The sequence below is a fragment of the Mustela nigripes genome, chromosome 9, assembly GCF_022355385.1.
Source record: "Mustela nigripes isolate SB6536 chromosome 9, MUSNIG.SB6536, whole genome shotgun sequence".
In the NCBI taxonomy this organism is placed as follows: Eukaryota; Metazoa; Chordata; class Mammalia; order Carnivora; family Mustelidae; genus Mustela; species Mustela nigripes.
Window position 1 is genome coordinate 87,010,344 of NC_081565.1, and position 16,305 is coordinate 87,026,648.

Genomic DNA, 16,305 nt, shown 5'->3' on the forward strand with positions numbered 1-16,305 from the left:
ATCTGAAAATGACAAATATACATAGAGGTTAAATAACAAGCTACTAAACAATAAGAAGTAAAAAAAAAAAAAAAAAAATACATGGAGACAAATGAAAATAAAAATACAACCAGCCCAACATCTTTGGCATGCAGCAAAAGTTCTAAGAGATTATAGAAACACAGGCCTACCTCAAAAGCAAAACATAACAAAACAAAACAAAAATTAACAACCTAACCTTACACCTAAAAGAACTAGAAAAAGAAGTACAAAGCCTACACCCAGTAGAACAAAGGAAAGAATAAAGGCAAGAGCAGAAATAAACAAAATAGAAAACCACCATCACCACAAAAACAGAAGAGATCAATGAAACCAGAACCTGGTTCCTTGAAAACATCAACAAAATTGATAAACCTTTAGCCAGACTCAACAAAGGGGGGGGGGGGGGACTCAAAATCAGAAATGAAAGATGGGAAATAACACAGAAATACAAATGACCACTACAAATAAAAACAAAACAAAATGAACAACTCAGAAGAAATGGGTAAATTCCTAGAAACACATGATCTCCCAAAACTTAATCAGGAAGAAACAAAATTCGAACAGATCTATTATTAGCAACAAAACTGAATCGGTAATCAAATAATTTCCAACAAACAAAAGTCCAGAAACAAATGGCTTTGTGGGGAAAGTCTACCATTTAAAAATGAATATCTGTTCTTCACAAACTATCCCCCAAAAAAACAGGAAGAGAAGCTTCCAAATGCATTCTATGAGGCCCACAGTACCCTAATGCTGATGAAAACACTACAAAAAAGAGAGAGAACTACAGGCCAATATCTCTGACTACAGATGCAAAATCTTCAATAAGTAACAGCAACCTGAACCAATAATACATCCAAAGAATCATTCACCAGGATCAAATGGGACTTATTCCTGGGATGCAGTGATGGCTTAATATTTGCAAATCAATGTGATACATCACATCAACAAGACAATAAAAATCAAGATCATAAAAAAAAAAAAAATAATGTCCATTACAGTAAATGCAAAAAAAGCATCTGACAAAGTAAAAATCCATTCAAGATAAAACCCCAGGGGGGTTCCTGGATGGCTCAGTGGGTTAAAGCTTCTGCCTTCCTGGGACCAGGGTCCTGGGATCAAGCCCCGTATCAGGCTCTCTGCTCCGTGGAGAGCCTGCTTCCTCCTCTCTCTCTGCCTGCCTCTCTCCCTACTTGTGATCTCTGTCTGTCAAATAAATAAATAAAATCTTAAAAAAAAAAAAAGATAAAAACCCGTAATAAAGTAGATTTAGAGGGAACATACCTCAGTAACAGATCTATATTTGAGAAACAGCTAACATTTGCAATGGTAAAAAACTGAAAGCGGGGTGCCTGGGTGGCTCAGTGGGTTAAGCCGCTGCCTTCGGCTCAGGTCATGATCTCAGGGTCCTGGGATCGAGTCCCGCATCGGGCTCTCTGCTTGACAGGGAGTCTGCTTCCTCCTCTTTCTCTGCCTGCCTCTCTGCCTACTTGTGATCTCTCTCTGTCAATAAATAAAATCTTTAAAAAAAAAAAAAAAAAAAAACTGAAAGCACTTCCCCTAAGGTAAGGAAGAAGACAAGGATGTCCACTCTCACCACTCTTATATTCAACATAGTACTGGAAGTCCTAGCTACAGCAATAAAATGCATCCAAACTGCTAAGGAAGAAGTAAAACTGTCACCATTTCCAGATGACATACATATACCAAAAACCCAAATGACTCCACCAAAAAAACTACTAGAACTGATCAAAGAATTGAATAAAATCACAGGATACAAAATCAATATACAGAAATACTGCATTTCTATACATTTAATAATGAAATAGCAGGAAGAGAAATTAAGAAAACAATCCCACTTACAACTGAACCAAAAATAATAACATATGTACAAATAAACTTAACCAAGGAGATGAAAGACCTGTCTGCACTCTAAAAATAAAAAACACTGATAAAAAAAAATTTTTAAATGACAAAATGAAGAGAAATTCCATGCTCACAGATTGGAAAAACAAGAATGGTTAAAATGTCCATACAACCCAAAGCAATCTATATAGTTAATGCTATCCCTATCAAAATACCAAGAGCATTTTTCACAGATAAAATCATAACATTTTTAAGAAACCACAAAAGACCCCAAATAGCCAAAGCAGTTTTGAAAAAGAAAAGCAAAGCTGGGACATCACATTTCTGGACTTCAAGTTATATACAAAGCTGCAGTCGTCAAAACAGTTTGGTACTGGCACAAAAACAGACACACAGATCAATGGAACAAAACAAAGAGACCAGAAATAAACGCACAATTATGTGGTCAAGTAATCTTTGACAAAGAAAACAAGACTCTACAATGGAAAAAGGACAGTCTCTTCAACAAATGGTGTTGGGAAAACAGAATAGCTTCATACAAAAGAATGAAACTGAACCACTTTCTTAGACCACAAACAAAATTAAACTCAAGATGGAGTAGGGACCTAAATATAAGACCTGAAACCATAAAATTCCTGGAAGACAACACAGGCAGTAATCACTTCGACATCAGTCATAGATTTTTCTAGTATGTCTCCGTTGCCAAGGGAAATAAAATCAAAATGAAAGTATTTGGACTACACCCAAATTAAAAGCTTTTGCACAGTGAAGGAACCATCAACAAAACTAAAAGATAACCTACTGAATGGAAGAAAATATTTGCAAAGAATATACCTGATAAGTGGTTAATACCCAAAACACAAAAAGAACTTACACAACTCAACACCAAAAAAGACAGCAACAACAACAAAACATTTAAAAAGGGCAGAAAACATGAACAGACATTTACCCAAAGAAGACAGAGAGATGGCCAACAGAACATGGAAGATGCTCATCATTCATCATGAGAGAAATGCAATCAAAACTACGGTATCACCTCATACCTTTCTTAATGGCTAAAATCACACAGAAACAAGTGTGGAAGAGGGAAGCCTCCTGCACTGTTGGTAGGAATGCAGACTGATGCAGTCACTACGGAAACAGTACAGAAGTTCCTCAAAAAATTAAAAATTAAAAATAGAATTACCGGGGCACCTGAGTGGCTCTGGGTTAAGGCCTCTGTCTTCGGCTCAGGTCATGATCCCAAGGACCTGGGATCGAGCCCCACATAGGGCTCTCTGCTTGGCAGGGAGCCTGCTTCCTCCTCTCTCTCTGCCTGCCTCTCTGCCTACTTGTGATCTCTCTCCTGTCAAATAAATAAATAAAATCTTAAAAAAAAAAAATAGAATTACCATATAATCCAGTAATTCCACTACTGGCTATTTACCCAAAGAAAACAACAACACTAATCCTAAAAGATATACACACCCCTATGTTTACTGCAGCATTATTTACAACAGCCAAAATATGGAAGCAACCCAACTGTCCATCCATTGGTGAATGGCTAAAGATGTGGCATATATATAATATATATATTATATAATTATATATATATAATATATATATATTATATATATATGCCATTAAAAAAAAGAATCAAATCTTGCCATCTGCAACAAATGAATCCAGAGGATATAAAGCTAAGTGAAATACAGTCAGAGAAAGATATAAGCTACATGACTTTGCTGTGTGAATTTAAGAAATAAAGATAGATAGATAGACAGATAGATAGATAGATTATAAATATATAAAATATAGAGAACTGGTGGCTGCCAGGGCTGGGGGCAGGGGTGTGGAGAGATGGGTGAAATAGGTGAAGGGGATTAAGAGTACACTTATAGGGACACCTGGGTGGCTCAGTTGGTTGGGCAGCTGCCATCGGCTTAGGTCATGATCCCAGCAGCCTGGGATCGAGTTTGATATCGGGCTCCTTGCTCGGCAGGGAGCCTGCTTCTCCCTCTGCCTCTGCCTTCCACTTTGTCTGCCTGTGCTCGCTCGCTCTCTCCCTCTCTCTCTGACAAATAAATAAATAAAATCTTTAAAAAAAAAGAAAAAGAGTACACTTATAATGAGCACTGTGTATAATACACAGAATTGCTGAATAACTATCAAACACCTGACACTAATATAACACTATGTTAATTATGCTTGAACTAAAAAATAAAAATTTTAAGAAACTTTTTATATATTAGTGAGTTAGCTCTTTATCTGTGAGGTAAATTGCAAATATTATTCCAAATGCATTATCTGTCTTGTCCTGCTTATGTTTTTAGCATACCATTATTTTTAAATTAGTTTCATTTCTTATTTTTTTAAGATTTTGTTTATTTGAGAGAGAAAGAGAAAATGTACACAAGGGGAGGGGATGCAGGGTGGAGAGGAAAAAGCAACATGCTCCACTAAGTGGAGAGCTGGATGCTGGGCTCAATCCCGGGACCCCAGAATCCCAAGTGAAGGCAGACGCTTGACTGAGCCACGCAGGTGCCCCTACCCCGTATTTTTGAATGCAAATTTCTTAATCACTTTGCTTACTGCTTTTGGTTTGAGTAATAATTCGGAAGTCCTTACCCATACCCAAGTTATAAAAGAATTCTCTCTTTTTGTTCTAGAAACTATGTGGTTTTGTTTCTTCTATTTAGATTTCTTAACATATCTGGAATTTGTTTTGGTTTATATTATAAAGTATGGACTCAATTTTATCTTTTATCCAAATGGCTAGCTCACTGTCACAATGACACTTATTAAAGAATTCCTCTTTTCCTTAGTGATTTCGTATGCCATATTTAGTATACATTACCCAAATATACTTTAGTCCATTTCTAGATCTTATACTTTATTCCCTTTTTCTGTCTATTCATGCTCTAACTCTACGATGTTACAATTATCTAGGATCTAAGAGTATGGTTAGCAAAACCTCCACTGCCAGTCATCTTCAAGATCTGCTGGCTTTTGTTAACTTTTTTTTTTTTTGCAAATTCAGCTTTTATCTCCAGCATGAAACCTTGTTTGTTTGTTTGGGGAATTATCTTAAAGTTCTGTATCAACTTAGAAAGAACTTATATTTTTATGACAGCATTTGACCATGTCTATTTGGTGACTAGTATAAAATTTTCTTCTTTCGGACGCCTGGGTGGCTCAGTGGGTTAAAGCCTCTGTCTTCGGCTCAGGTCATGATCCCAGGGTCCTGGGATGGAGCCCTGCATCAGGCTCTCTGCTCAATGGGGAGCCTGCTTCCTCCTCTCTCTCTGCCTGCCTCTCAGGCTACTTGTAATCTCTGCCTGTCAAATAAATAAATAAAACCTTAAAAAAAAAAAATTTCTTCTTTCAGCTTTCACATTCTACTCCTAAGTATTTTATCTTTTTAAAAAAGATGTTGAGATTTTTCTTACTGTCATAACTTTTTGTTAAATGAAGGCTATTAATTTTGTGTATTCATTTAAAATCCCAATACATTATTCAGTAATTTTTTTAATTATTAACTACTGAGCTTTCTAGATGTATTTTATTTCTTCTGCAAATAGTTTCATTTTTAAAATTTACACAACTCTCATTATCTTCTTACTGATTTTATTGGCTAATGCCAGCAGTAAAAAGTTAATATACTTGCTTTGATTCTGAACTTAAGAAAATGTTTCTATTGTTTTACATATTAAGGAAGAAACTTGTTTTAGTTCTGGGATACGTCAATTCCTACTGCAGTGATTTTTTATTTATTTATTTTTTTGAGTATAAATGGGCATTGAGAGGCAACTGGGTGGCTCTGTTGGTTAAATATCAGACTCCCTGGATGTCAGCTCAAGTCTTGATCGCCGGGTCATGAGTACAAGCTCCCAAAAAATAAAGGGTGTTGGATTTTGTAAAAGATCTTTTCAAGTGCCTAGGGGAGAAATTTTATGATTTTTTCCTTAGATCTATGTCTATGATTCGTTATACTGACAATTCCAAATACTGAGGCATCCTGGCATTTTTTGATAAATTCAACCTGGTGAGGTTTTATTTTTAATATGTTGTTTGTTTCTGCTAATATTTAAAAAATTTTAATCAATATTCATTACTAAGATTTGTCCAGGTTTTTTGTACACTTTCCATCAGGTTTCGGTCCAAATGTTATACGTGTTCCATTTACTAACTTGAAACTTTCCATCTTTTTGGTAGAATTCTTCTGTGAAACTTTCTATGACCGATGCGGTTTTGTGAGAGAGTAAAATTTCTTCATTTCCTCTAATAAAATTTGCTTATAACAGCTTTTTTTTTTTTTTTGAAGATTTTATTTATTTGACAGACAGAGATCACAAGTAGGCAGAGAGGCAGGCAGAGAGAGAGGAGGAAGCAGGCTCCCTGTTGGGCAGAGAGCCCGATGTGGGGCTCGATCCCAGGACCCTGGGATCATGACCTGAGCTGAAGGCAGAGGCTCAACCCACTGAGCCACCCAGGCACCCCTAAAATTTGCTTATAAATTTATGCTTTTATTATATAAATTGTCACTTTTAATAAATGTATTTTCTTTTTTTTTTTTTAAGATTTTATTTATTTATTTGACAGACAGAGATCACAAGCAGGCAGAGAGACAGAGAGAGAGGGGGAGGCAGGCTTCCCACAAGCAGGGAGCCCGATGTGGGGCTCGATCCCAGGACCCTGGGATCATGACCCGAGCCGAAGGCAGAGGCTTTAACCCACTGAGCCACCCAGGCGCCCCTAATAAATGTATTTTCATAGGAATCTATTAATTTATCAAAGCTTTCTTTTAATTATTTTTACTCTCTTATTATTTTACATAGAATTGTGAAAATAGGGGTGGCTGGGGTAAGAGTTGGTTAAACTTCCAATGCTTGATTTCAGCTCAGGTCATGAGCGTAGCATCATGGGACTGAGCCCCATGTCAGATTGGCACAGGGTCTGCCTGGGACTCTCTCTCCCCTCCCTGCCCCAATTAAAGAAATAATTTTTTTTTTTTTCAAATAAAGAATTGTGAAAATAGTCTACTGTTAAAATTCCCTCTTCCACAGTTATATTTCCTAGTCACTTTTTATATTTTTCTTCATTTTTTCATTTTTTTTCTTGATTTGTAGTGAGTGGCTTGACTACTTGGGTTTTTATTGCACTTGATTTATTTACTTATTTCTTATATAGTTTTCATTACTCTTAAGTTTTATTAATTTTGGAATTTACTTTTATAAGTTATTCCCTTCTGCTTTGTTTTGACTTGTTGGTTTTTTTCTTTTTAATTGACTATTTAATTCTCTTATTGTTTTAAGAATTTAAGGCTATAGGGACACCTGGGTGGCTCAGTTGTTAAGCATCAGCCATCAGCTCAGGTCATGATCCCAGCATCCTGGGATTGAGTCCTGCATCAAGCTCCGTGGTCGGCGGAAGGCCTGCTTCTCTCTCTCCCATTACACCCCTGCCTGTGTTCCTCTCTTGCTTTGTTTTTCTCTGTCAAATAAACAATATCTTAAAAAAAAAAAAAAAAATTTTAAGACTATAAAATTCACTTAATTGCTTTAATTGTATATTGTAGTTTCTGACATATTATGCTTTATCAATTTTCTTTTAAAATTTGCAATATCACTTTGCATTTTTTCTTTGAACGAGTTTTTTTGTTAGCTTTTTAAATTCCAGGTGTATGTCATTTGAAAAATTAATTTCTAGTTTTGCTCCACTGTGATAAAAGAATACTGTTTTATTTTTACTTTAAGGAAATTACTTTTTGGGGCGCCTGGGTGGCTCAGTTGGTTGGACGACTGCCTTTGGCTCAGGCCATGATCCTGGAGTCCCGGGATCGAGTCCCACATCGGGCTCCCAGCTCCACGGGGAATCTGCTTCTCCCTCTGACCTTCTCCCCTCTCATGCGCTCTCTCTCACTGTCTCTCTCTCAAATAAATAAATAAAATCTTTAAAAAAAAAAAAAAGGAAATTACTTTTTTCTTTGAAATCTGTAATATTAGTTTTGTGAACGTTTCACATGTGCTTGAGAAGATGGCTATCAGAGTGTTAAAAATCAAGATTTGTGCACAAAGTCGACTTTATGCTTGCTGTTTAAGACCCTTATTTATTTTTTGGTCCTGTGAAGGGATAGCTGATGTTTAGTCTCCCCATCTACAATTAGATTGTCTTTCCACTTACAGTTTACATTTTTTTAGCGTGTTCCTATTTCTTCTAAAATAGGTCTTGTTTACTTTATGTTGTTTGTTTCTATTTTTACTAGTGTCTATCGCATAGTGGGAAAGGGGATCTTTACTTCCATTATGTCCTTAAACTATCCTTTTAATAATGCCATCAGTTTAATTTTATCCCCAGCTATCCTACTGGATCCTACTATTTATAATCACATGAACAATGATGATGGTGAGATTAATAGAAACAAAACCTTCAAAGAATCGTTTTAAGCAATCTCTGAGCAGAGTAAACTGGTCCGGCCTCCACGTCCAATTGTTTTCAGCCTTAAATTCTATTTTAAGCCAATGTTTTCTCTTCACAAAATGAGCACAAACACCTTCTGACACTTGCCGCATTCCTCAATTCTGAGCAATTCAGGACATTGCCTGGTGAACGAACTTTACTGCTTTACTTTGGCCCAAAGCTGGCAAATTTGGGCCAATTCCCCCGAGTCGCCAGCTATCCACGAAAGAAGAGAGTGAACATCTTCCCTCAGAGATTTGGCAAACATAGGCACCCAGTAGCAAAATATTCTTTTCAAATACTTTCTTGTCTAAAAACAAATTCGGATCTTGCATACATACCAAAATAAACATCTGTTTGGATCTATTTTAAATTGTTTCTGCCTCTCCACATGTGAAATACTCATCAAAGAGGAACGTCAGCAGTTTATGGCTCTCCCTCACTCACAAACCTCCTCTTCCAGAGAACACACCTCCTCAGAGTCACAGCACCCCACCCTGGACCCTCGCAGGGGCCTATTCACCCAGCACCCCAAACACTGTCTCGCCGGAACCACACCGAAGCTTCCCTCGGCACAATCCTTCCCCAACGGCAGACTCCTACTGCCCCGAGCTCAGGACACAATTAGTCCCCTCCCCACCTGGCAGATGCCGCCCCTTTACCCACCCAACTCCCACGTCCCGGTTCCACCAAACACGAACCGCCACCAACAACGCCTAAATCATGTGCACTTTTGTGTGAACTCGGACAAGTGGGAGCTTCGGCGGAACTCTCAGGAGCCCGCAGGCGCGAGCAGGCGAAGTTACGACGGCCCTCCCTCCCGCAGCCCCTCCCCCGCGCGGCCAGACACTGCGGGACAGGACGACCACCTACCTTGTGGATCCAGCGCTCTTGCACCGCGCATTTCCCGGCCTCCGCCTCACGAGCCTAGAATCTCTCTCGTCCACCAGCCGCTTTCACGGCTCTGCGCGGCATTTCCCAGGAGTCCTTGCCGCACGGGCCGAACGCCCCCGCCCCTCGTCCACCAGCCGCTTTTACGGCTCTGCGCGACACTTCCCAGGAGTCCCTGCCGCACGGGCAGAACGCCCCCGCCCCTCGTCCATCACGCCGCTTTTACGGCTCTGCGCGACACTTCCCAGGAGTCGCTGCCGCACGAGCCGAGCGCCGCTCCCGTCCATCTCGCTGCTTTTACTGCTCTGCTCGACGTTTCCCCGGTGTTTCTGGTGTGAGAGGCCGGCCAACGCTTGGCGCCCCGGGGAGTGGGCCGGCCCGGAAAGGCGTTTCCACCATAACTACCTGGGACTGTGCGGCCCCGCTTGGTTGCCGCATCCTGAGAGTAGGCTTGGTGCTGGCGGGCCTGTAGGTACCGGCCTCGGTGTCGGAGTCACTGGGCCGGCACTGCACCCGCAGTTCCCCGCGGTTTGGGCGCTTCCTTTGGGGTTGGCGAGAAAATTCAGCCTCTGTGGGCTAAGGATTCTGGGGCACAAACCCGTCAGATCCTCAGGGCGGTGTGAGTCGTTCCTGACTGCACCCAGAGGACGCTAAAAGCGGGGGCTTCCCGCATCCTGGGCCGGGCGCCCGGGTGGGAGCCTCGGGACTGCGAGCGGGCCATGGCGTAAGTGTGATGCTTGTGTGTGCTGCAGCCGCTGTTGGGAGGGCGCCTGTATCCCTCTGCCGCGCCTGAGGTTGGGCGGGGGCACGTGTATGCGGCGAGTGCTTGTGTCTCCAGCTTCTAGTTGTGCCACATCCTTACCAACATTTGGTATAATCAGGCTTTTTAAGTCATCCTGGTAAATATATAGTGATATCTAATTTGGGTTTTTGGGTTTTTTTTTTTTTAAGACTTTATTCATTTATTGAACAGAGAGAGCTCACAAGTAGGCAGAGGGGGAGGGGGAAGCAGGCTCCCTGCTGAGCACAGATCCCGATGCGGGGCTCCATCCCAGGACCCTGAGATCATGACCTGAGCTGAAGGCAGAGGCTTAACCCACTGAGCCACCCAGGTGCCCCCGAGTTGTTTTTTGTTTTTTTTTTTTTAAGGATTTTATTTATTTACTTGACAGAAATCACAAGCAGGCAAAGAGAGAGAGGAGGAAGCAGGCTCCCTGCTGAGCAGAGAGCCCGATGCGGGACTCGATTCCAGGACCCTGAGATCACACCCGAGCCGAAGGCAGTGGCTTAGCCCACTGAGCCACCCAGGCGCCCCCCGAATTTTGGGTTTAATTGACATTCTCTGATGACTAATAAGCACCTTCTCGTGTGTTTATTGGAAAAAATATATCATTTGTAAAGTGACTGCTTGAGTGGGTTGTCTGACTTTTTAATACTCTACATGGTATCCAGAGAAACACAAGTCCTTAATTTTTAATGCAGTCAAATTTGTCAAATTTTTTATGGTTACTGTGTTTTATTCCCTATTCCTTCTACTCTTCAGCTATTCTTTTTGTTGTTTTATTTCTTAATCATGGTGATAGGTACATATGTTTTTGTTACATTATTTTTTTAAATCTTTAACAAGTCTGAGTTATTTAATCATATTTAGGTTTGATTATATTTTACATGTTTTAAAAAAATTTTTAATTTGAGCATAGTTGACACAATATTAGTTTCAGGTGTATAACATTGATTCAACAAGCCTATATGTGCACTACAAGTGTGACTACCAGCTGTCCCCATATGATATTACAGTATCATTGATTATATTCCCTATCCTGTGCCTTTATTCCCATGACCTATTCATTCCATGTAATTTTATTGGAAACTGCCAGATTGTCCTCTTGAGGGCTGCTGTACCATCTATTTCCACTGCAATGTACCAGAGTATGTCACACTACAGTCTGACCAACAGAGTATGCTGTCAAGTCTTTGTCTCTGTTAATAAACTGTGGTACAAACATCCATATATCAATGAAATCATCACCACAATCAAGAACATGAATATAACTATCAATCCCAAAAGTTTTGGAGGTCCCTTTTGTAATACCTGTTTCCCATCTTCCTTCCCTCTCCCATCAGGCAGTCACTGATCTGTTTTCTTTCGCTATGTATTGTTTTGCATTTCCTAGAATTTTGTGTAAATGGAGTAACAAAGAATGTATTTATAACAAAGAGTCTGCCCTGGCCCATACACAGAACCTTCACCCTGACCCCATCCATAACCACAATAAAAGCCAGAGCCAGTCACTCATCCTTGTACTGCCAAGCAATCTTTGGAGCTGGTGGTGAGCCTACCTTGTCTGTCCCCCACCACTGAAAGCCTAATGGCTAATAAATCTCTTCACACTCCCTTAATGTGTGTGTGGCAACATCAGTCTTGACATAAAAATAAAAGTTTGGGTGGGGGTCTGTCCTGCCTCTAGAGTGACCACTATAATTAATTGGCACTGTGACCAGTATGTGTAGAGGGTAACAACCACCACTGAGATACTCTGTTGCTTTGGTGTGCTACCTTCTAGCATGCTTGCACTTTAACTTGTGCAACCCTTTGCTACATTTGCCAGGTCTTGTGAGCCTCTGTCATATATGAAACAAACCAAAGTTACAAGTTATAATTGACATTGAGAAACCTGTCTAAGCCCTCCTTAAAAGTGACCCTTGTCACATATTTCAGCCTGGACTTACTGGTGTGTCTCAGATTGAATTATGTGTCTCATGGCATTAGCTATGACTGATGCCAAGCTCAGAGGAAAGACTTACCCTGTTACCATCAGTTATGTCTTAAGCAGACACTGGCTTCTCTTGTATGAGTGTTCAGGGGAAAGACTGATAGCCTGTGCAACACAGGAGCCCAACAGCTGGCTGCTTCTGTAGAAGGGGAGCTGTGACTATAACAGTTTTGCTGTTGCTGCCTATGTCTGTCATTAAAAATGCTCCTGATCCAGCTTATAGGGGAAAAAACCCTCATTAGTTCAACTGTTGATATGGGGGAGGACCCTAACATTGACAGTTCTTATCTGGGACTCTCAAAAAGGAAGAAACTTACAAACAGGAGCGGTAGCACCAAAAAAAAAAAAAAAAAAAAAAAAAGGGGGGGGGGAAAAAAAAAAAAAAAAAAAAAAAAAAAAGGTGGTGGGAGTAAAACAGAATTATGAGGGAAGGAAGCAAAAAAGTTGAAAGAGAAGTCCATGTATTCACCCAATTAGAAATCTAAATCTACTAAAAGTTTATACAACAAAAAAGAGTTTTGACTGACTTTTACACCTTTACAACATTGGTCTGAATTAGTTTTACATCTGCCAGAGTGTACCAACTGGCAAATTTTCACAGTCTTAATCTAGGGCTCATACTACCTGGGGTCCCTTCTAAATTAAAACAAAGTGCTTTATATAATTTTAGGAGAGTTATTGAACATAAACTAGAAGACCAAAAGGTATGCCACATCTTAGCCATCAAAAGTACTATCTTTTTTTTTTTTTAAGATTTTATTTATTTATTTGACAGAGATCACAAGTAGGCAGAGAGGCAGGCAGAGAGAGAGAGAGAGAGGGAAGCAGGCTTCCTGCGGAGCAGAGAGCCCGATGCGGGGCTCGATCCCAGGACCCTGAGATCATGACCCGAGCCGAAGGCAGCAGCCCAAACCACTGAGCCACCCAGGTGCCCCAAAAGTACTATCTTTTTAATTCCTCATGGTCATAGCATCCACTGCCTTAAAATATCCCATAACGGGCATAGATGTTCCAACCCAATAAGTAGTAAATTTAAATTGCCATTTGTAAAGACCTGGCAAAATAGAAACATGTATTTTCTCCTCCAGTTAAGACAGTTAATACTGCTATATTAGTTTCCTATTAGTGTTGTAACAAATTACTACAAACATAATGGCTTAAAACGATACAAATTTACTATCTCTTCTGGACATTAGAAGTCCTAAGTGTTCTTCACTGAGCTAAAATCAATGCCCAGACAGGACTGCATTGTCTTTGGAGGCTCTAGAATCGTTTTCCTTACCTTTCCTATCCGATGGTGGCTGCCTACATTGCTCTCTACTCAAGGCCCCTCCCCTCACCTTCTAAACCAGCAGCCAGGGCTTCAAACCTCTCCTGACTGACTTCTTACCTCCTCCTCTTACAAACGCCTAGTGACTGGATTGCACTGGCCCGTCCGGATGATCCAGACTCATCTTCCCATCTCAAATCTTAACTCAATCACACCTACAAAATCCCCTTTTGCCACCTAAATAGCATGTTCACAATTCTGGGGATTAGGATGTAGACATCTGTAGGGGCCATTATTCTGCCTGTCACAGTGGTCCACTGTAAATTACAAAGGGCCTTCAAGGATTGAAACCCATTCTATAAGACCTATTTAGAGGAAGGGCAATGCCCCCTCCCCAACACTACTCCATTTCCAGCTTTGGCCTGTTCTTAAACTAGGAAAACATGCATGCCATCTCCTGGTGAATTACCTCAACTTCAGTGCCCGGGTCCCATCCAATAAGGCTCACAAACCCAATAATACTGAAATGACTGACCATCCAGGCAGCAGCTAATCAATATTTCACTGTTACCGATTTGGCTAATATGTTGTGTTTAGTGCCTGCTTCAATAGCCTCTCAGTTGTAGTTTGCCTTCATCCCTGGGCACCTTCATCCCTGATACACCTTAACCAGGCTACACTTGGAGTGCCTCAGTAGCCTTGACATCACGTGCAATCAGTCTTTCTAGGCAAGATCAACTGCATCCCTCTCTCTTTAAGGACACAGGTATGGACATTACAGTGAAGCCATCCTCCTCTGAGGAGACTCATCTGACACACATTCAGGACGTACAGACACTCACAAAGGAGGTCAATGAAAGGAAATGGGCCATTGTCTAGACATAACAGTACGCCCAACTACCTCAATTAAGTTCCTAAAATTATTTGGCTAGCCATTGGCTTCTCCATCCACTGTCAAGACAAAGCTATTGATTCCGAACACCTACAGTGTTAAAACAAGCCCAATATCTTCTGTGTCTTCTTGGGTTTTGGAGGTAATGTATTCCTCATTTACAAATTTTACTTAAGTCCATTTACATTGTTAGCTGCAGATCAGTCCAACCTGAATGGGGTCCCACCTAACAAAAGGCTCTAAAATCTTAAAATTGCAATACAGGCCCTCCCATTAAGTACCCCCAAGAGAGTCCTTCACTACTGAGGTTTAACCAACTTTTTTCATGCCTCTTAGTCTCTGGACCATCATGATGGCCGTAAGTTGCCTATTAGCGTCTGATGCAAGACACTGCCCTCCTTAGCCCCACACTACATACCATTAGGGCAACAACTGCTGGTCACATCCAGGGCTTTTTTGGAAATAGAGGCTCTCGCAAAGAGCCTTTGATTCTTTACACCCAAATAGGATCGCATCATGGAAGGGAAGCAGCACTTTGGCACCACTATCAAGGCCTCCTTGCCAGAATATGGAACCAGACTTGGGACCTCTGGCATATCCCACCTGTAGCAGAATGGTTTCCTCATCCTCAGTTTCTTCCCAGACGTCATGTGCTGGAGGAGGCCACTCCTTACAGACCCCTTGACTACCTGGGGACCTGCTTAGGATAAGCTGAGCAAACAGCAAAGTAAGTTTGTATACTTTGTGAATGTCATCATCATCACATGTGGAGTTTGCAGGAAAGGATGCTTTTCATCCCTTAACCCAGATGTTCATGATCAAAGATGGACACAAGGGTCAGCACAGTTAGCTAAACCTCAGGCAGTCATTTTAGGATTCAATGGCTTGGCTAACAATTGGCCCCATCTGCACATTTTTATGGACTCTTTGGCCACTGACAAAGGTTTGGCCATCTGGTCCAATCAATGGCAGCAACAATGCCTTGTACATAGCTGTCCTCTTTGGGGTAACAAACTCTGGGAATCTCTTGCCTCACAGATACCCGAATATAAGTGAAGGTCACACATATCTCTGCACATACTAAAGCCAGAAGACAAGGCCTCACCAAGATACTCCCTACCGCCTTCAGAATTCTGCATATTTATAATGACTAAGGCATTCATTTCATTTTCAAAATACACAATATGGAGCTTCCAAAAAGGCATTTATTAAGATTTTCACCTCCCTTACAGGTCTCAGGCTCTTAGCATTAAAAAATTAGTATGAGAATTCCCATATACCCTTCACCCATTAATGTTCACATGTTATGTGACACATGCTATCACAATGAGGAAAATAACATTGATAGAATATGAAAAACCAATTTACAGACCCTACTCCACTTTTGCCAGTTTTCCGGCCAATATAATTTGCTAGTCCACAATCTAATCCATAATCACACATTGCATTCAGTTGTTCTGCTCAGTATCCTCAAATCTATGACAGTTTTGGTTTTAATGACCTTGAAGCTTTTGAAGAAAACTGGTCACTTAGAGAATGGCCCATGTCTTAGGTTAAGGTTATGCATTTTGGCAAGTGTACCACAGAAGTAATATGCCATTTGAGAAGAATCTCATGGTGGAGGGGAAGAGGATGTTGATATGATAATAGATCTAATTATTGGCTAGTCCCCAACTTTGAAAGTCCTATACAAACCTACTTCATTTACTCTAGTTTGGAATAATTTTAAAAACTAGAAGGCAGAAGTCTCTGGGTTCAGGCATAGTTTGCAGCAACTTGGCTAAACGCACCAAGAAGGTTGATATCATGGGTAAATACGAGACCTGTTATGGTGCTTCCCTCAGGAAAATGGTGAAGAAGATTGAAATAAGCCAGCACGCCAAGTACACGTGCTCCTATGGCAACACCAAGATGAGAAAACGAGCTGTGGGGATCTGGCATTGTGGCTCCTGCATGAAAACCATCACTGGTGGTGCCTGGACCTACAACACCATTTTTGCCATCACAGTAAAGTCCGCCATCAGAAGACTGAAGGAGTTGAAAGACCAGTAGAAGTTCCACCATTCGAAACATTGCTAGCCTATAATAAATGGGTTAATTTATGTAACAACAACAACCACAAAGCTAGAAGGCAGAGTGAAAATGAGAAACCT

The 16,305-nt window shown here is 40.7% G+C and overlaps 1 protein-coding gene across 1 annotated transcript; it reads left to right on the plus strand.

Moving 5' to 3' along the window:
* Window positions 1-9,935: 9,935 nt before the first annotated feature.
* LOC132024169 (large ribosomal subunit protein eL43-like) lies at window positions 9,936-16,204 on the plus strand. The gene is made up of 2 exons (XM_059410147.1): window positions 9,936-9,940; window positions 15,889-16,204. The coding sequence occupies exons 1-2, from the start codon at window positions 9,936-9,938 to the stop codon at window positions 16,202-16,204; spliced, it is 321 nt and encodes a 106-aa protein (XP_059266130.1).
* The last annotated feature ends 101 nt before the right edge of the window (window positions 16,205-16,305 follow it).